General features: G+C 40.8%; 1 protein-coding gene across 16 annotated transcripts in view; it reads left to right on the forward strand.

Moving 5' to 3' along the window:
- Positions 1-21,501, forward strand: part of arid1b (AT-rich interaction domain 1B) — a 620,676-nt gene that overhangs the window by 184,365 nt on the left and 414,810 nt on the right. For all 16 annotated transcript variants that reach the window (XM_087991455.1, XM_087991461.1, XM_087991456.1 and 13 more), the window contains exon 3: positions 15,669-15,809. In XM_087991455.1, the coding sequence (XP_087847581.1) occupies positions 15,669-15,809 (141 nt within the window). The remainder of the gene's footprint in view (positions 1-15,668; positions 15,810-21,501) is intronic.

Here is a 21,501-nt window from a genome sequence, read left to right on the forward strand (position 1 = left end):
TTCAAACCACTATAAATGCCGGAGGAAACATCACAGAAGCGCTTCTCAGGAGGCTTCCAAGCACTGAGGATGTCACCTAGACAGGGGACGAAATGTCTTAAACCTTCATTATTTAATACAGCATCACAGTTACAAATTTACAAGTCACCAAGCCCTAGTCTAAGTAGAGGTTCTAGAACCTCAGCAGAGTAGTGTTACTGGCACTTACCAACCAAGTGCTCCCTTGGACTACTCCAAAGTGGCACTCACAATCTTCAGTACTTATACAGTTTCTACCCAATCAACATGTCAATCAAACGTCTGCTGATGAACACTATGTCCTCATCACATTCCTGTTGTGTTTATGACAAACTTATGTCAGTCTTTTGCTGACTGTGATCGTTTAATCATAATACTGATTTTGTGATCTCGAGTAGCGATAACAAAAAGCTGCCCTTGTGACTGTATTGACTTGGGTGATGTCACTAATTGCTGGTATCCCCTAAAGTTTGGCCACATGCCCATCACCTCATATCCTTATCTAAACCTGATTACTGACTGTCTTTCATGTCTTAAACCCATTCTTCACCATTTCCACTTCACATGCTTGATCAGTAAACTCAATCCAAACTCCTATTGTCTTTTCTCGTATGTGTTTGAAGTGATCTGTCAATATGTTCCTTTCCACTGCGGTTTCTGGGCCACCTTAATAACTCATTTTAAGTTTTGCAACTGCCTAAACTTGTTTTTGCACAGAGCTGGACTTTCTGCTTTTCTCAGCAAAGCTTGAAACCTTTGTTTAAGCTATTTTACCTGATACATTTTACTTTTGTAAATTTGATTATTTATTTCTGACACTATTTCGCTGCTTTAATTCTATGCTTTACCTTCGTGTTGTTTCTCATTGGGAGGTCATGTTGCAGCTGTACAGGACATTGGTTAGGCCACTTTTGGATTATTGTGTGCAATTCTGGTCTCCTTCCTTATGGAAGGATGTTGTGGAACTTGAAAGGATTTACAATTTGGAAAAGATTTACAAGGATGTTACCAGGTTGGAGGATTTGAGCTATAGGGAGAGGTTGAATAGGCTGGGGCTGTTTTCCCTGGCACGTCGGAGGCTGAGGGGTGACCTCATAGAGGTTTATAAAATTATGAGGGGCATGGATAGGATAAATAGACAAGATCTTTTCCCTGGGATGGGGGAGTCTAGAACTAGAGGGCAGGTTTAGGTTTAGGGTGAGAGGGGAAAGATGTAAAAGAGACCTAAGGGACAACTTTTTCATGCAGAGGATGGTGCATGTGTGGAATGAGCTGCCAGAGGATGTGGTGGAGGTTAGTACCATTGCAAAATTTAAAAGGCATCTGGATGGGTATATGAATAGGAAGGGTTTCGAGGGATATGGGTTGGGTGCTGGCAGGTGGGACTAGATTGGTTTGGGATATTTGGTCAGCATGGACGGGTTGGACTGAAGGGTCTGTTTGCATGCTGTACATCTCTATGACTCTTTTATATTTCTGTAGCACCTGGAGAACTACTGAACTGTAGGGTGAATACTATAACAATTATGATAATTGCTTTTAAATAACAACTGACATTAAAAGTTGCAGTCCTTTATAATCTCTCAAGTTGGAAATGTTGAATCCAAAACACTGGCTATCTAGAGTTTATCGTTCCAGGTGACTTCACAATTCTTGGACCAGACACTTAAAGCACTGCAACAAATGCCAAGCAAGCATAAAATGGTGACTGATGTGTTTTAACATTGGAACGAACCATGAGATAAGGGGCTGAGCTGGAAAAATGAGTAACGGCTTAAAACTTTGTTGTGTTTCTACTCTTGGCTGCAAAGTTCTGTACCTTGGTCTGGAAACTCTGAATTGTAAGCATTGGCAACTAGATAAAAAGTGGAGAGGGATTGAGTACAAAGCTGGGTTTGCTGGGAGGAGGGCTGACTTCTGTCACGTATATGTATGAGCAGGATATGAGGGCATATCTAATTACACTTTGTGTATGTGGGTAATGGGAAGAGACTGACTGATGTATGTTAGTGTATGTGGGAAGAGAGGGGCTGATTACTGTCTGTGGGGAGGTGGGTGAATGGGTTGAGCACTTGATTACTGTAGGGAGACAAGTTGAATAAAAGCAAAGTGCTGGAGAAACTTCGGTCTAGCAGCATCTGAAGTGAGAAACATTTAAAGTTTTACGTAATCCAGTCTGACTGTGTTTGTCTCCCCCACGATGTTGTCAGGCTTGAACTTTGCTAGTACTTTGCACATGCTGGAAATGAGAAATTGTTTTTTTTGTGGGAAGAGGATGTTGACGGAGGTGCTCAGTGCCTGTGGAAGATACGTTCCAAGGCCTACAGCAGATAGTAGCGAACTCATTCATTTAATTGGGAAATTTACCTCCCTGGTAGCATATCCTGGTTCTGGAACGTTCCATGTAATATGGTCGGGCCGCGGGTAACTGAAACTGTGATAACTGGACCCGTGGATCACCCTATATATATTAAAATTGTTGCATTGGAAAATAGTTTGAGAGAAACAGATGGTGAGCATACACATTCAGGAAAGAACTAAGGTAACTGTGTATCTTCAAGTTGCCACCAAGTGTGTTCGCAGCATTATCAGTGAACTGAGAATTTAATGTAGCTTGTTTCGCTCTCCCCACTACCTCCCAGGTTTTAAATGTGTATGATTCAAGGTGAAGTTGACTTGTTGAGCTTTTAGGTTGAAGTTTAGTTCGAAAATATCTAAAAGGAGAAGGAGGGCTGTTGTGGCCGGTTGTGGCTCATGTTCCTAGCTCTGGGCAATAAGGGAGAGGTATGCGCAGCTCCAAGGCCTAGGCCTCACTCTCTCAGCAGAGCAGGTAAGGGCTGTTTGGCAGTGGCTGCTAGAAGGCTCTGTGACGTTTGTTTAACGGTTTAAATTTGAAAGTTTTTTTTAAAAAAATGTGCGGAGCGGACCCGGAAGCTGGTGTAGCGCAAGTTTACCTGGGTAGGTTTTTTTTCCCCCTATAAAAGCGCGCAGGAGAGGAACCTGAGGCACGACAGAGGTAGTGCCTCCCACCCGCCCTCCTCCTCTAACCTAATAATAAGACCCGTTGTGGTAAGTAGGTAAGTGCTGCATTTTGCTTGTTCCATTCATTAGACCTAGTTTTTTTTTAAAAGGTTACTTTTAGAGGGATGGCAGTGAAGGCAGTGCAATGTTCCTCTTGCAACATGTTTGAGGTGAGGGATGCCATGTTCGTCCCTGCTGATTACACTTGCAGGAAGTGCACCCATCTCCAGCTCTTCCAAGACCATGTTAGGGAACTGGAGCTGGAGTTGGATGAACTTAGGATCATTCGGGAGGCAGAAGGGGTCATAGATCGGAGCTTTAGGGAAGTAGTAACTCCAAAGATTGTTGACAGATGGGTGACAGTGAGGGGGACTGGGAGGAAGCAGCCAGTGCAGGGACCCCTGCGGCTGTTCCCCTCAAGAACAAGTATACTGTTTTGGATACTTGTGGGGGGGGGGGACTTACCAGGGGTAAGCAATGGGGTTCAGGCCTCTAGCACAGAGCCTGTCCCCGTTGCTCAAAAGGGAAGGGTGGAGAAGAGCAGAGCAATAGTTATTGGGGACTCGATAGTTCGGGGCACAGACAGGCGGTTTTGTGGGGGCGAGAGAGACTCACGTTTGATATGTTGCCTCCCAGGTGCAAGAGTACGTGACGTCTGATCGTATTTTCCGGGTCCTTAAGGGGGAGGGGGAACAGCCCGAAGTCGTGGTCCACATTGGCACCAACGACATAAGTAGGAAAAGGGCTGAGGATGTTAAGCAGGCTTTCAGGGAGCTAGGTTGGAAGCTCAGAGTTAGAACAAACAGAGTTGTTGTCTCTGGTTTGTTACCCATGCCACGTGATAAGAGAGTCGAGGAATAGGGAGAGAGAACAGTTAAATGCGTGGCTACAGGGATGGTGCAGGAGGGAGGGATTCCGGTATCTGGATAACTGGGGTTCTTTCTGGGGAAGGTGGGACCTCTATAAACAGGATGGTCTACACCTGAACCTGAGGGGCACCAGTATCCTTGGGGGGAGGTTTGCTCGTGCTCTTGGGGGGGGGGGATTTAAACTAACTCTTCAGGGGCATGGGAACCCAGACTGTAGCTTTAAGGTGCAGGACCTGGAGTGTAGGGAGGTTAGGAACATGGCATCAATCTCAAAGGAGGGTGCCTGTAAACAGGAAAGTGGCTTGAAGTGTGTATACTTCAATGCAAGAAGTATACGAAATAAGGTAGGTGAACTTGCAGCGTGGGTTGGTACCTGGGATTTCGATGTTGTGGCTATTACGGAGACATGGGTAGAACAGGGACAGGATTGGCTGTTGCAGGTTTCAGGATTTAAATGTTTTAGTAGGGTCAGAGGTGGGGTTAAAAGAGGGGGAGGTGTGGCATTGCTTGTCAAAGATAGTATTACAGCGGTGGAAAGGACGATGGATGAAGACTCGCCATCTGAGGTAGTTTGGGCTGAGGTTAGGAATAGGAATAGGAAAGGTGAGGGTCACCCTGTTAGGAGTTTTCTACAGGCCTCCTAATAGTCCTAGAGACGTAGAAGAAAGGATTGCGAGGATGATTCAGGAGAAGAGTGAAAGTAATAGGGTGGTTGTTATGGGGGACTTTAACTTTCCAGATATTGACTGGGAAAGCTATAGCTCGAGTTCGTTAGATGGGTCGGTGTTTGTCCAATGTGTGCAGGAGGGTTTCCTGACACAATATGTAGACAGGCCAACAAGAGGTGAGGCCATACTGGATTTGGTTCTGGGTAACGAACCAGGCCAGGTGTTAGAATTAGAGGTAGGTGAGCACTTTGGGGACAGTGCCCACAATTCGGTGACTTTTACTCTAGTGATGGAGAGGGATAAGTGTGCACTGCAGGGCAAGAGTTATAGCTGGGGGCAGGGAAATTATGATGCGGTGAGGCACGACTTAGGATGCGTGGCTTGGAAAAGTAGGCTTCAAGGGAAGGGCGCAATTGATATGTGGAGCTTGTTCAAGGAGCAACTATTGAGTGTCCTTGATAAGTATGTACCTGTCAGGCAGGAAGGAAAGGGTCGTGTGAGGGAGCTGTGTTTTAATAAGGAATTGGAATCCCTTGTTAAAGGGAAGAGGGCGGCCTATGTAAAGATGAGGCGTGAAGGTTCAATTGGGGCGATTGAGAGTTATAAGGTAGCCAGGAAGGATCTGAAGAGAGAGCTAAGAGCAGCAAGGAGGGGACATGAAAAGTCCTTAGTTGGTAGGATTAGGGAAAACCCAAAGGCTTTCTATAGGTATGTCAGAAATAAAAGAATGACTAGGGTAGGAATAGGTCCAGTCAAGGATATTAGTGGGAAGTTGCGTGTGGAGGCTGAAGAGATTGGGGAGACACTGAATGAATACTTTTCATCAGTATTCACTCAGGAACAGGACATTGTTGCCAATGTGAATACTGAGTCACAATTAATTAGAATGGGCGGCTTTGAGGTATGTAGGGAAGAGGTGTTGGAAATTCTGGAAAGGGTGAAAATAGATAAGTCCCCTGGGCCTGATGGCATTTATCCTCAGATTCTCTGGGAAGCAAGGGAGGAGATTGCAGAGCCATTGGCCTTGATTTTTATGTCCTCGTTGTCTACAGGAATAGTGCCAGAAGACTGGAGGATAGCAAATGTGGTTCCCTTGTTCAAGAAGGGGAGTAGGGATAACCCTAGTAACTATAGGCCGGTGGGTCTCACTTCTGTTGTGGGCAAAGTCGTAGAGAGAATTGTAAGGGATAGGATTTATGAACATCTGGATAGGAATAATGTGATCAAGGATAGTCAGCATGGTTTTGTGAAGGGCAGGTCGTGCCTCACAAACCTTATTGAATTCTTTGAGAAGGTGACTAAGGAGGTGGATGAGGGGAAAGCGGTAGATGTAGTGTATATGGATTTTAGTAAGGCGTTTGATAAGGTTCCCCATGGTAGGCTACTGCAAAAAATACAGAGGTATGGCATTGAGGGTGAGTTGGAGGTTTGGATTAGGAATTGGCTGGCTGGAAGAAGACAGAGGGTAGTAGTTGATGGTAAAGGTTCATCTTGGAGTGCAGTTACTCGCGGTGTTCCGCAAGGATCTGTTTTGGGACCATTGCTGTTTGTCATTTTTATAAGTGACCTGGAGGAGGGGCTAGAAGGTTGAGTGAGCAAGTTTGCGGATGATACGAAAGTCGGTGGAGTTGTAGACAGTGAGGAAGGATGTGTCAGGTTACTGGGGGATATAGATAAGCTGCAGAGCTGGGCAGAAAGGTGGCAAATGGAGTTCAATGTAGGTAAGTGTGAGGTGATTCACTTTGGTAAGAGTAACAAGAAGACGGGGTACTGGGCTAATGGTCGGATACTTGGTAGTGTGGATGAGCAGAGGGATCTTGGTGTCCATGTACACAGATCTTTGAAAGTTGCCACCCAGGTAAATAGTGCGGTGAAGAAGGCATATGGCGTACTGGCTTTTATTGGTAGAGGAATTGAGTTCCGGAGACCTGAGATCATGTTACAGTTATATAAGACTCTGGTGCGGCCGCATCTGGAGTATTGTGTGCAGTTTTGGTCGCCATACTATAGGAAGGATGTGGAGGCACTGGAACGGGTGCAGAGGAGGTTTACCAGGATGTTGCCTGGTATGGTAGGAAGATCGTATGAGGAAAGGCTGAGGCACTTGGGGCTGTTTTCATTGGAGAAAAGAAGGTTTAGGGGTGACTTGATAGAGGTGTACAAGATGATTAGGGGTTTAGATAGGGTTGACCGTGAGAACCTTTTTCCACGTATGGAGTCAGCTATTACGAGGGGGCATAGCTTTAAATTAAGGGATGGTAGGTATAGGACAGATGTTAGGGGTAGATTCTTTACTCAGCGAGTCGTGAGTTCATGGAATGCCCTGCCATTAGCAGTGGTGGACTCTCCCTCTTTATGGGCATTTAAACGGGCATTGGATAGGCATATGGAGGATAGTGGGCTAGTGTAGGTTAGGTGGGCTTGGATCGGCGCAACATCGAGGGCCAAGGGGCCTGTACTGCGCTGTATTTTTCTATGTTCTATCCCTGAGCAGGTTAAGTTGAAAATATTTAGGCCTCTTGCGGTGCAGTAGTAGTGTCTATACCTCAGGGCCAGCAGGCCTAGGTTCGAGTCTCACCTGCTCTAGAAGTGACTGGAAGCATCTCTGAACAGATAGAAACTATGATTAGAAAATATCTAGAAAGGGAGAGATTTTTTGTTCCTCTCTCTGGTAGCCAAATCTGCAGATTGTCTGGATTGATTCAAGAACCAAGCCTTTCTCTTGATGTGCGAACTCTTTGACAATGTTGCCTCAGCCTTCCCTGGGGAGTTCCAGTTTCAAATTGACATTTCACAATTTATTGCAGATTAAATTTAACATGGCTGCTTTGTTAATCATTAATGAATCATTGTCCCACAAAGCAAAATTAGTTATATTGGCAGACGATAATCTAGTGGTATTATCGCTCGCCTATTAATCCAGAGACTCGGGTAGTGTTCTGGGGACCCGGTTTTGAATTCTGCCAAAGCAAATGCTAGAATTTGAATTTAATAACAATCTTGAATTAATAGTCCAATGGTGACTGTGAAACCATTGTCAGTTGTCAAAAAAAGCCCCATCTGGTTCACTAATGTCCCTTATGGAAGGAAATCTGCCATCTTCACCTGGCCTGGCCTCCTTGCGACTCCAAACCCAAAGCAATGTGGTTGACTCTTAACTGCCATCAGGGCAATTTAAGATGTGTAGTAAATGCTGGTCTAGCTAGTGATGCCCACATCTCATGAATGAATAGAAAAAGCTGATGCCCAAGGAGCTGTCACCACCCTCACTCTCCTTAAAGCTCTGCTTGACATCCTTAGTGCCCAGCTCTCCAATACCAAAGTACCATTCACTGTTTCACTTGGCATTTCCCTTGCTCATCTAGCACTTCACTTGCTATTCTGCTTGCTTGCTTGCTTCCTTGGCTGGTCTGCTTCTGACTCCTTATGTTGATTGTTGTCCTGGACCCTTCTGCATTCATCAGTCCAAATTTTCAAGTGAACAGTTTTGAAAAGATCCACTTTCAGGTTTTAATTCTACTTTTGGTATTATGTCTTTGGTATGCTTTTACATCAGGTGGTCATCCTTGTACTGAGCCATTCCAAAATTATTTTAGAATCCAGAAAATTCCAGAAAAACCTTGATTTCAAATACAGTATTCTGTACTAGAGAGCTTACAGTTAAATGTTTTCTTTTTAAAAAAAATCAATTATTCACTTTGGGAATACTTTGTTATTGCAGGCTGAATTATGAGTATTATTTAGTTTGTGTATGTAATAATGTTTGGAAAATTGTTTCATTTCTCATGTACTTATTGTATATGAAGTCTTGATTTTTGTTACATTAAAATACTACATAAATTCAAGCTCTTCTGACTTGACTATATTTAGCAATGATTGTTTATTTGAAAAACTTTGACAACAAAAATATAGGTCAATTACCTCAAAGTAAGAATTCTACAAGCCATTCACTTGTAGTGAACTGTTAATTTAAAGCTGCAGATTTTTATTTTGTTCTTTTCTAGCACTGTGTCTATGGGATGTCATTTTAGTGAAAATTCATTTTTCATCTACATCCAGCCATGGAATAAAGTAACAGTCATGAAAGTTTTCTCACCGCTGGGCCAGCTGGGTTTTGGGGAACTTAGATTTCTCTGAAAATATTTATATTACTGATTTTGTTACTTGCAAAATTACAATTGCAGTAGCTATTTTGTTTCATCCTAACTGTTTTTAATTGTAAAAAGCTATTATACGTTACATTGATATTGTATTTTAGGTTACCTGTATTAGCTCACTCACCAGCTCGCTGTATTCATTAATACCAGGTTCCTGTTCACTCATTCATAATCCTTTATTAACCCGTTGATTACTATAACACGGTTTCATTCATTCATCAAACTGCAGTTCTGTAGTATATTTTACATCCAAATTTAAAACAACCCTTTCAAATCAAAACAACCCTTTCAAAATTCATTACTGTATTTTCGCATCTTATCAGCCCTTGCTACAAGCAGTGTTTACCTCTGAATAAGTGTAACATACAGAACAATGCCATCACCATCTAGTCTTCACGAAACATTTATAATATAAATCAGCTCTAACCAACCATCTCCTGGACCTGAATAGATTCCCCAATTAGTATGTACCTGTGAAATACCTTTTAACTGGTCTATTATCCCTTTAAGAAACGAACCAACAAAACAGCACTTCCATGAAATTGCATGAATGAATGAAACTCTCACTGGCAAATAGTAAACAGATCTCGCAACCCAGCTGCAGTAATCAGTTTAATATCCTGTATGCTTTTATTTAGTATAGGTACAAATTTTAATTTGTTTCGAGCATATAGGCCAAGTATTTTTACTAATATTTACTAACTTAAAATACAAAAGGACAAAAGCCTGTTAATAATGCAAGCAGACTGGACAGACACTCTTAATCCCATCAGAAGTAGCAGCCAGCATTTAGCACATTTTAACCCATCTCCTATCTCCCAGGACAGAAGTCCCTCAAACCTTTGTGTTCTATAGATTTTTTTTAAAAAAGTAACACTATAGTCATAGAATTTTAATATATGTAAGAACTGTGTATAAAGGGGCTTTTGTAAGAACTGTATTTTGGGATTCTATTGCTGCCTGGAACTTGTGCTGTGATTGCTGAATAAAAGAGCCTATTTTCGCCACTCACCTGTTTCGATTGTTATTTGAACATGATCCCACAATATGATCAGAGATTTGTTTCAAACAAATCTGAAATAATTGGATTGGTAAATGCAATTGCCAGAAAGTCTAACAGCTTGTATTTTATATAGTGTTTTTAACCTAATTAAACATCCCAATGTGTTGACAACAATTTTGAAGAAGTATTAGAACATGTGACCAAAAGAGGTACACTTTTGGAACAACTTTAGGAATTTGGAGTAGTAAAGAATCTTAAAGGAGAATATTCCTATAGAGCTTAGGATATGGTAGTTGAGGGTGTAGTTGCCAATGATTGGATGATTGAAATCGGGGATGCACAAGAGGCCAGATTTTCACAATACCAGGTTTTATTGCCCTAATTATCCTTGAGGTAATGGTGTCTTGAATTGCTTATGTCCATTGCTGTACTGTGAGCTATAGTTGTTTAGTGGGCACAAATGCCAGCTAAATAGGATTTAGTACAAATTAGGAAATGAGTACATTGCAGATGTGTTAATGTTTATGGAGGTTACAAAACTGAAGTCAAGAAGAGGAGTATTCTTAGAATAGTCAGGACTGGAGATAGTAAAGGTGTAAATGGGGTTTTCAGCAGGTAATTGAATTAATACGATCAGCATACATATGAAACTTGATGTGTTTTTGGATGATTTTACTGAAGGGCAGCACACACATGAGTATGGGACTAAAGGCAGATCCCTGGGCACGTGAGCTTACAGTGTAGAAACAAGCAATTACAAGTGACTTTTTGCCACAGTTGGATAGTTGGGAATGGAACTAGGTAATGATGCTCCCACTCAGCTGTATTATTGAGAGGGATGAGTAGAAGGGCTTATGCCCGAAACGTCAATTCTCCTGCTCCTTTGATGCTGCCTGACCTGCTGTGCTTTTCCAACAACACATTTTTCAGCTCTGATCTCCAGCATCTGCAGTCCTCAACTTTCTCCCAGGGATGAGTATCACTCATGATGAATCCAAATAAGCATTTCATAATGTAGCACTGAATTAAAAAGTGTAAATAATTCATCTGTGGTACATGAGCATCTCACATTTGACAAACTGGTAAGCTGTAATAGCACTATTGCAATCGGTTATATCTAGCTACCTGGATCCTTAGATGTCCCTTCCAAAGTCCTAGTGTTAATTTTGGACTTTGGCCATAGCATTTATCAGGTGATTTGAAAGTGGTGTGGGAACTGCAGCTGACTTCTGATTCTTTGCTCATTCTGAGGCCAAATTCACTCTTACTACTGTGGAATGATTGACATTGAATAGAATTGAGAATTCTAATATTAATCTTACCACCATGGATACTGAGATCGGTTGTCTTACCATTGTCCTGGCTGGAGGCAAATTAACAAAGGATTGACCTACCCATTTAACTACTCATGAGATAAATTTACTGGGCCAACTTTGAGTGACTTCTGGAACTTTCAAATGGTGGCTCAGTAGTTAGCACTGCTGCCTCACAGCGCCAAGACGTGGGTTTGATTCCAGCCTTGGGTTGCTATCTGTGTGGAGTTTGCACAATCTCCTGTGTCTGCGTGGGTTTCTTCCGGGTGGTCTGGTTTCCTCCCACAATGTGAAGATGTGCTGATTAGGTGAATTGGCCATACTAAATTGCCCATAGTGTTCAGGCATGTGTAAGGTTAGGTACTTTAGTCAGGGGTAAATAATAGAGTAGGCGAATGGGCCTGGGTGGGTTACTCTTCGGAGGATTGGTGTGGACTTGGGTCGAAGGGCCTGTTGCCACACTGTAGGGATTCTATGATTCTATTCTGTGATAGCTGGTTTCATGTTTATTGAGGTTGCATTCAACATCAGAGCTTCAAGAATGCATTTATGTGGTGGGTGCCGGAATGCACATCTTAAAAATAGTTTAGTAGATCAATTATATGGAATGTGTTGCGCTTAATTGTTGTCCAGTTTATACTCGTTAAAAACATATGACAGTCTGGAAATTGGCTGCTTTTTCTGCTGTAACAAGTCACTTCGTCTTTGCTGCTTCAGGGCATGGAACAGACCGCCCTTTCTTCAGGAATATCAGCAATCTCATTGAAAAGAAGCGCTATTTCTCACCATTACGAATCAGTGAATCTAACTTCCTGTTCAAACTTGGTTTAATTGCAACTCTTGCAAGCATTACATCAAAATGTGATGAATGGCTGTAGTTGCGGGGGGAAAAACATATTTTGCAAACGTACTCTACTGTAACTGAAGTTTGATGTAATTGATGTCAACCCGAATGGCAATTCTATGATAAATCGGAGTAATCGTTACTTTTTCTTTGTACTCTCCCTTTTCTTTTGTACCTAAATAAATTCTTTATAGTACTGACTGTTTGTAAAGTATAGAAAATGACAAAGTCTAATTGAATAAATGCATTAAATAATCCTGGAAGATGAAATGAATAATTTATCTTGTTGAATGGAGAAAGAGACTTGATATTATTATGGTGGCTGTAATGCCACAATACTTTTGAATTACACATCTTAATTAGATGGAATCCTTTTATCCCTCTGTTTCTCTTCTGCAAACATGGTCAAATTTGTGAGTTTTGAGAAGATTTGTAGCTCCAGTTGAGATTCTGGATGTAAGTTTGCTAACTGAGCTTGAAGGTTCATTTTCAGATGTTTTGTCACCATAGTAGGTAACATCATCAGTGAGCCTTCGGTGAAACACAGGTGTTAGTGACCCGCTTTATGTTTGTGACTAGGTTTCCTTGGGTTGGTGATGTCATTTCCTCATCTTTTTCTCAGAGGATGGTAAATGGGAGCAGGTCGATGTGTTTGTTGATAGAGTTCCGGTTGGAATGCCATCCTTCTCGTAATTCTCATGCATGTATCTATTTGGCTTGTCCTAGGATGGATATGTTGTCCCAGTTGAAGTGGTGTCCTTCCTCATCTGTATATAAGGATATTAGCAAGAGTGACTAGTTGGTGTTCATGTGTCCTGGTGGCTAGTTTTCTGCCTGTTTGTCTAATGTAGTGTTTGGTACAGTTCTTGTAAGATATTTTGTAAATGACATTAGTTTGGCTTGTCTGTATGGGGTCTTTCCAGTTCATTAGCTGCTGTTTTAGTGTGTTGGTGGGTTTGTGAGCTATCGTGATGCCAAGAGGTCTGAGTAGTCTGGCAGTCATCTCCAAGATGTCTTTGATGTAGGGGAGAGTGGTTAGGATGTCTGGACACGTTTTGTCTGCTTGTTTGGTTTTGTTGCTGAGAAATCGGTGGACTGTGTTCATTGGTTACCGGTTCTTGGAGATCAGTTGTAGATGGACCAATGATACTATCTACTTGGAGAAATTGTACAGCTAAATGCCAGAGTGTGGTAGATACCAGGATGTTGAGTAAATTAAGGAGAAGATAGATTTTTACATTAGTAATGAGCTGAAGGGTTTTGTAGAGCAGGCAGGAAAGTGGGGTTGAGGCTGAGTTGAGTTCAGCCATGATTGTATCAAATGGCAGAACAGTCTCAAGAGGCTGAATTGTATAATCTTGCTGCAAGTTCTTATGCTAGGCAGTGGTATGATTCTGTATCAAGTACAGTAAATTAGATTTTCAGCAATGAATGAGGCTTGTTTGAAGAAAAAAAGGTCAATTGTTGAAAGCTCGGAATTTCCAATCCTATTTTTGAACTGTGAAATCTGAATGCATTTTTGAAGCATATTTGCCTCTTAGCTGTCAATAATAGCTGTTTAGACTGCTTGCAAATCCAGCAAAATTGTTTGTTTCTCTGTTTCTCCATTTGAAGTTTTCACATGAAACTGAATCAAACATATTACTATAATAAAGACACTGAAACACGTGATATTTAGCTAGAACTGTATTTTTAAACATTTTTAACTTTACATAAGTAATGCTTTTGTCCTAATTTTCTTCAGTCTCCCACACTCAAAATATACTATTTTAGTAGGGTAATGGAGAATTCATTTCATAATTTAATTCAAAAAGGAATAGGATATACTTATTGTAAGCTCATTTCAAGAAGACAAAATTGAGGACTGCAGTTGCTGGAGATGGTGCTGGAAAAGCACAGCAGGTCAGGCAGCATCCGAGGAGTAGGAAAATCAACGTTTTGGGCAAAAACCCTTAATCAGGAAGGATGAAGGTCTTCTGCTCCTCTGATGCTGCCTGAACTGCTGTGCTTTTCCAGCACCACTCTAATCTTGACTTGTTTCAAGTAGGACCTGGATATAGCACTTGGGACTAACAGGATCAAAGAATATGGGACATAAGTGGAATCAAGCTATTGAGTAGGATGATTAGCTATAATTATAATGAACAGGCAGACACCCAGAACTGAGTTGCCTACTGATGCTCCTGTTTTCTATGTTTCTATGTATTTGTTAGTGGGTTGGAATGAACACAATTTGTATCTGAAATCTATCCAAGCTAACAGGGTGCAACACTCAATTGAAGAAGGTTGATTTAATAGGAATAAGTTAATTAGGAGCAATTACTGCAGTTTGAAAATGTGAGGTGGGGAGTATGCAGAGGGGGAACAATACATTGTATTTGATGTAGTATATAAATAGGCAGGAAAGAAGGGCCCATATATAAAATAGTCCAGCTATGTGTAGTCCAAGGGTATATTTCATTATCATCTGAAATGTACGCTTGGAGCACAACCTCAGATATTAATACAAAAATATCAATTGGCATTATTCTATAATAGATTATTTAGCTAAATTGTTAATTCTGCAAAGTCCACCATAACTTTGATTTCATTGAGCACAGAGTTAGCTTTATCAGCGAGGGATCCTTTTCAGGTCTTTGTAGAATTTCGAGAAGATTCTGATGTGAACCTACACAGTTAAATGCTCTTACCCTGATTTTGTGGTAATGATAACCACAAAATTGTCAGGGTTCCTTTGCCATTACTCCTCTGAATCTGACAACAATTTCTGGAGTCTGTACGTGTACAAGTTAGATGCAGAAAGCTGAGGTTGCTGTCTGTGCTTCTGCAAAAAGTACAATGTTGAAGTATCCTTTTGAACTCAAGGTCTTTTATGCTATTAGTCTTGTAGTAAAAATCCTTGAAATAATTGCAACTTGTTTTATTGAGATATGATTAGATTTTTAATGAAGTTAATAAATGCTACTGAGAAACTTTCCTCTGCTATTCAAAAACTAACTTTATATTCATTATCCAATCTCTCGTTATCCATTTGAAGAGAGTACAAGTTTTTGTTTTGTGAACTTTGGCTCCTGTACAATTAAATGACAAGGAGTGTAAAACTTGTTGTTGTGACCAAATCATCTGTTGAAGTACAGAACCGACTAGTAGAATGCAGTCTGCTAAATTAATCAGAGGAATTTGTCAACTCAGTAAACTTGACTTCTAAATCTCCTGTCGTGATTTGGCTCAGCTGTGGGCCATTCATATTGTTTTCTAAATGTTATAAGGTTGTACGCGTGAGCAGTTAATTTTCATGCTGCAGGAAAACAACAGGTACGAATCATTTCGTACTTGCCAGAGGGATTTTTTGAGTTTCGTGCAATTTATCCTATTGAGAGAGAAAATATCTTGCCTTCTGCCAGACAAGAAAAGGTGGGAAAGGATAATTATTTCCTTTATATTGGCGATTTTGGATTGTAGTCCAAAAGCTGATTGAAAACTAAGTTTTGATTTTAAAGATTTTAGTAGAGTACTCTATTTAGAATATTGTAGGCTTCCAGATTGTGCATTTTCTGACAAAGGTTAAATAAATGTTGGAGAAATGTATAACGTGACTTTAGAATCACATGATATTTGAAATTTAATGAAGCAGCAACAATCGTAATTTATAGTTTAGGGTTTTAAACACTTGCAAATAGTACAATTTTTTTGTGTAGGTTAAAATGATGCACGTGCAAGCTTGATTCTACTTAGTTAATTCACCTGTCTCATGGAAATCTCTCTCTTCCTTCAGATGCCCCCTCAATATAGTCAGCAGGGTATGACTGGTTACTGCCAACAGGGCCAACAGCCTTACTATAATCAGCAGCAGCAGCAACAACAATCTTCATACATGCAACAAGCACAGCAGAGGTACCAACCCCAACAGCAACAGGTAAGCGTTTGTACTTGAAGCTCTAAGGGTTCGAAGGAATTCAAATGGACTTCAGGCACACTTTAATGAAAACAGAGTAAATTATTTACATTTAATGCTACATACTATAATACTGCGAGTGAATTTTAAGGTCACCTTGACTAATATGAAATTATATTTAAATGTTTGACTTGGAATGTCAAAGTATCCTGTTGTGTATTTGATTCATGTTTCTACATTTGCAATCTGTCAGCAGTTACTCCCAGTTACATGTGATATTTTGATGGCCAGTAATTGCTTTGGTTAGTGCATGCAATGAGATCATAAAATACATTGAACTATTCCAGTCACCGAAGAAACTTTTTCCTCGCGTTCAAAGTGAAATACTGCAAATGCTGGATATCTGAAATAAGAATAAAATGCTGGCGAAATTCATCAGATCTCACCGCATCAGTGAGGAGCAAAACAGAGTTAATGTTTAAGTCCGATATGACACACTTTTAAAACTGGAAAACTCTTCTCATTTGGCTTAGAACCTAATTATTTCATTGAGCAAAAAAATGATCATTTCAGTTTTAGGAATTAAATTGTTGCAGCTGAATTAGCTAGCTTTGAGGTTTAGTCTTGAACTTTAATGAGTCTTGTGACTCCTGAAAAACTAGCGTGTTCAAGTTGTTATTGAGTATTTTTGATTGTCAAGATTGCTTGTTAAAAGCTTTGTGTTATTTTTATCCTTGAGGGAAAATAGAAGATTTTAGCTTTTTGTTTCTTTGTTACTTAAATTTGTTTTCAAAGAAAAGTTTTTCTAAGTATTAATTTAAGATTTCCACGTGTTAGAAATACTTCTATTTTGTATTAATGTAATTCTGATTACTGTAGCATACAAGTTCTTCATATTTGGAAAACCTCTATTATGAGTAAAGTCATTTATTGAAATGATATGCACTGATCTCAGTTGGTAGTAACCATGTCTCTATGTCCCAAGAATCGACATCAAACATTAATAGATTTTTATCAGGAAATTCTAACTTCATCTAGGCTCTATAGGCCATATTAAATTGTTGTATAAGAGTAAATTGAAATGGTGCATGATATATCTTCATTACTCATTAAAAAAAGCTAGTTAACATCCTTGAAAGTACTCATTTTACTTGATTTAAATGCCAGTGTTGGAAAACATTTAAGATATTGATGCCTATTCATGCTGCATGTTCTACACAACACAGTTTGAAACATCAAAGTAGCCACTAACCTAAAAATCTGTGAATTATAATTAACTGTAAAATTACCTTCTGATTTTTGGGATATAGAATATTTGTAGCCTATCAGGGCAAGCAGGTCAAGCATTTAGCTAATTTCCTAGAGTATAAATTTATTGGTTATGTAGCTAGTCTTGTCATAAACTGTCAATTGTGGGTAAATGTTTGGGTTTTCAACCTAAAAAAACTCTGATCTAGAGTTAGAAAGTGTAGCTATCTAAAGCAGGACAAGATAATTGACTTTCTCACAAGCGGTAAGTCAGCTGATTTGGAATCTGTTCTCATAATTTGACCATAAATCCACCCACATCATTGCTTACAGATTTGTGTTGGGTTTGCATTTCCTCGATTGCTACTCATGATGTGCTGCCTCGCAGCGCCAGAGACCCGGGGTTCAATTCCCGCCTCAGGCGACTGACTGTGTGGAGTTTGCACGTTCTCCCCGTGTCTGCGAGGGTTTCCTCCGGGTGCTCCGGTTTCCTCCCACAGTCCAAAGATGTGCAGGTCAGGTGAATTGGCCATGCTAAATTGCCCGCAGTGTCAGGTAAGGGGTAAATGTAGGGGTATGGGTGGGTTACGCTTCGGCGGGTCGGTGTGGACTTGTTGGGCCGAAGGGCCTGTTTCCACACTGTAAAGTAATCTAAAAAAAATGACTTAGTCCAAGTTGCTATTGTAGATCCTGTGCTCTTCTTTTGAGCAGATGACTTGGGTTTGATCAGATAAGAAATATTGTGATGGCAGTCATCCCTTTCTTTTGGAAAATCTGATTAGTAAAAAATCTCCTAAAGAGAAAGGTATTTTTGATTGGTTGTTTTTGTGAAATGGAACCAGCCAAAACAATCAGTAAACACATCGCGCACATTTTAAAAATAATCCTCTATGTATGGACATTATTGACCAGGCCAACTTTGATTACGCATTCCTAGTTGTGGGCGGCACGGTGGCACAGTGGTTAGCAGCGCCAGAGACCCGGGTTCAATTCCCGCCTCAGGCGATTGACTGTGTGGAGTTTGCACATTCTCCCAGTGTCTGCGTGGGTTTCCTCCGGGTGCTCCGGTTTCCTCCCACAGTCGAAAGATGTGCAGGTCAGGTGAATTGGCCATGCAAAATTGCCCGTAGTGTTAGGTATGGGGGTAAATGTAGGGGTATGGGTGGGTTTCGCTTCGGCGGGTCGGTGTGGACTTGTTGGGCCGAAGGGCCTGTTTCCATACTGTAATGTAATCTAATCTAATCTAGTTGCTCTTGAATTTTGATGATCTGCCTTCTTTAATCACTTTTTTTTTGTTTGTTGGGGGTACTCTTTTTTTTTTCCCCCCGATCTTTGAAAAGGAGTGCTGGAAATTGATGCAGCCACGTTATCATCAATATATCATTATTTAGTGACTTCACCTAATGAAGGAGCAACGCTTTGAAAGCTCATGATTTCAAATAAACCTGTTGGACTATAACCTGGTGTAATTTGACTTCTGATTAAATGGATTGAGAGAGACTTAGAAGGGAACTTGAAGGTGATTGAGTTCCCATGAAACAATCACCATTGTATTCTCGGTAGTGGAGGTTGTGGTAAGGGAGTTGTCAAGATTTCATCTCCCATTGCAAGTAGAAAACCAAGAGGAGAAGATTAAGGATAGTTACTGGCAAAATATATGAAGTGGTGCTCCACAGGGATAGTTGTTGAAAGCACTGTTATTCATAAATAACTTGAATTTGCAACCCATTGTGCCATTTAAAAATTTATGAATGTGCCTTATTGAGAGTATGAATAATAAGGTGGGAGACTGTGACAAAATAATAAAGGTATTGTACATTGGTTAGAGGTACAGGGAGACAACAAAGCAGGGCATTTAAGAAGGCATGAGGAGGAAGTTAGTTGTGGCAGATTGGAATAATACATGAAAAGGTTTGGGAGATAGGTTATGGATGGTATTACAGGGTTTTCAAAAAGTGAACATTCCTCCAAAGTGAAAATACCTGGCAGGAAGTCAAAGTCAGTAATAGATCAGAAGAGGAGGCTAAAGTTGCCAAAAAAGTTGCAAGCCTGAGTATTGAGAGAATTTTAGAAATTTGGCAAAGCAGGGGCAAGAAATTAATAGAGGAATGGAATATAGATGTAAACTAGCAAGAGAGACAAAATTGATTATAAAATATAGAATCATAGAATCCTGAGAGTGCAAAAAAAGGCCGTTTGGCCCAATGAGTCCACATTGACTCTCCAAAGGGCTTTCCATCCAAATTCAGACCCATCCACCCTACTGTGATTTGATTTGATTTGATTTAGTTTTTGTCGCATGTATTTTGTTACAAAATAAAGTGAAAATTGTTATATAGTATTGCCACTCTCGGCTGCCTTTATAAAGCACAGAGAAATAACCCAAAGCTTAGAATATAAATGCAGAAAAGTAAAGAAATATAAAAAAAAGTGTTCAGCTTTACAGTTCGTGGCCCCTTCATACTGCCACCACCGCTGGAACAAAAATTACCATTCTTTGGTGCCATCTTGCCTCACCAATGCCCTTGGCACTGAGTCTTCATTGGACCTCATCAATGTAGATGCCACCCATGCCACTGGGTACTGCACTGACCCAAACTCTACTCTGCTGCTGCCCCGAATGTGCTTTGGACCTAAGTTGCTGTTGCAGCAGCTGCTGATACTACCGGGTCTTGTACTGGGCTCAAACACGGTGCCGCCCCCATGAATCTGCGCTGGACGCAGAAGCTGCTGTGAACCCAGACTAGGTCCTGCTGCTGCCATGAGTCCGTGCTGGGCCCATTCTCTACTGCTGTCGCTGTGACCAAGCTCCTCAACGAGAGGTAAAAAAGAGAAAATAAAATGTGAAAAGAGAGGGAAGAAATGAAAATAAAAGCGGACGAGCCCTACTTCACCGCTAATCATGGCTAATCTACCTAAACTATACATCCCTGGATGCTATGGGGCAATTTAGCGTGGCTACTCCGCGTAACCTGCACATCTTTGGACTGTGGGAGGAAACTGGAGCACCTGGCGGATACCCATGCAGACGTGAGGAGAACATGAAAATTCCACACAGGCAGTCACCCAAGGCTGGAATTGTACCCAGTTCCCTGATACTGAGGCAGCGGTACTAATTACAATAGTATATAGATACATAAAGAGGCAAGGATGAGCAAAGATAAAATGTGGGTCAATTACAGGCAGAGATAGGAAATTGAGAAGTGGCTAAGGTGTTAAGTACTTTGTGTCTGAATTCAGAAACTAAAAAACTCATGTAACCCGACTGTTTGTTTGAGAGAAGAGAAAATGTGCAACAACAGATCAGGTAATCTGACATCCGGATTAGGAAAAATGCTAGAACCTATTACAAAGAATGTGATCTGATATTTAGAAAATCGTTGTCTGATTGAACAGAGTTTATGTTTGACAAACCTGAGTTTTTTTGAGGGTGTTACTAGCAGAACCAATAAGGGGGAACCAGTGGATGTGTGTTTAAATTTTTAGAAGGTTGATAAAGTCCCTATTCAGGAGGTTAACAGAGGATTGGTTAAAAAGCAGGAAGTAGGGGATAGGAATGATTGGGCCATTCCCAGGTGGCAGGCTGTGACCGGTGGGATAGCTCCAGGAATAGTGCTTGGGCACCAGCAGTTTGCAGTCTGTATTAATCTATGTCAATATTTCCAAGTTTGTAGATGATACAAAACTTGGTAGGACTGAGAGTTGTGAAGAGGATGCAAAGATACTTTAAGGATGGAATATAAGTGTGAAGTTATCAACTTTTGGAGGGAGGAATAAAGGTGTGGAGTATTTTTTCAGTGATGAGAGATTGATGTCCAAAGGGATCGAAGTGTTCTTGTGTTCATGAGTCACTGAAAGCTGGCCTACAGTTAGAGCAAGCAATTCAGAAAGCAAATGATATGTTGGCCTTTATTGTGAAAGGAGTGGTGTACAAAAACATGGTTGTCTTGATTCAGTGTATCAAACATTAAAGAGAATGCACCTGAAGTGTCCTGTGCAGTTCTGGTACACTTGTTTAAGGATGGATACATTTACCAAAACGGGAAATCAGCAGAGGTTCACCAGATAATTTGAAGAGACTGGACATGTATTCTCTGGAATTTGAAAGAATTAGAGGCAACTCGTGGACACTTTCAAAATTCTTAAAAGGGTGGACAGAGTAAATGCAGAAAGATGTTTTCACTGGTTGTGGGGTCTAACACAGTGACATGGTCTCGGAATAAAAGGCAAACCATTCAGAACCGAGATGACGATTGTTTTCATCGAGACATGCAGCACAGAAACTAGGACGTTTAGCCCACCCATGTCTGTGGCAACCATCAGGTACCAAGCTACACTAATCCTATTTATCTCCTTAGGTCTATAACCATTTTAAGAGCTTATCCAGATGCATCTTAAATATTGCAAGAGTACCTGCCACCACTACCCAATCGCTTAAGTGTGTTTAAGTTTTGGAATTCTGTAC

This window comes from Chiloscyllium plagiosum, unplaced genomic scaffold, assembly GCF_037043375.1.
Source record: "Chiloscyllium plagiosum isolate Xiang-an unplaced genomic scaffold, Cpla_swu_hap1 HiC_scaffold_10, whole genome shotgun sequence".
In the NCBI taxonomy this organism is placed as follows: Eukaryota; Metazoa; Chordata; class Chondrichthyes; order Orectolobiformes; family Hemiscylliidae; genus Chiloscyllium; species Chiloscyllium plagiosum.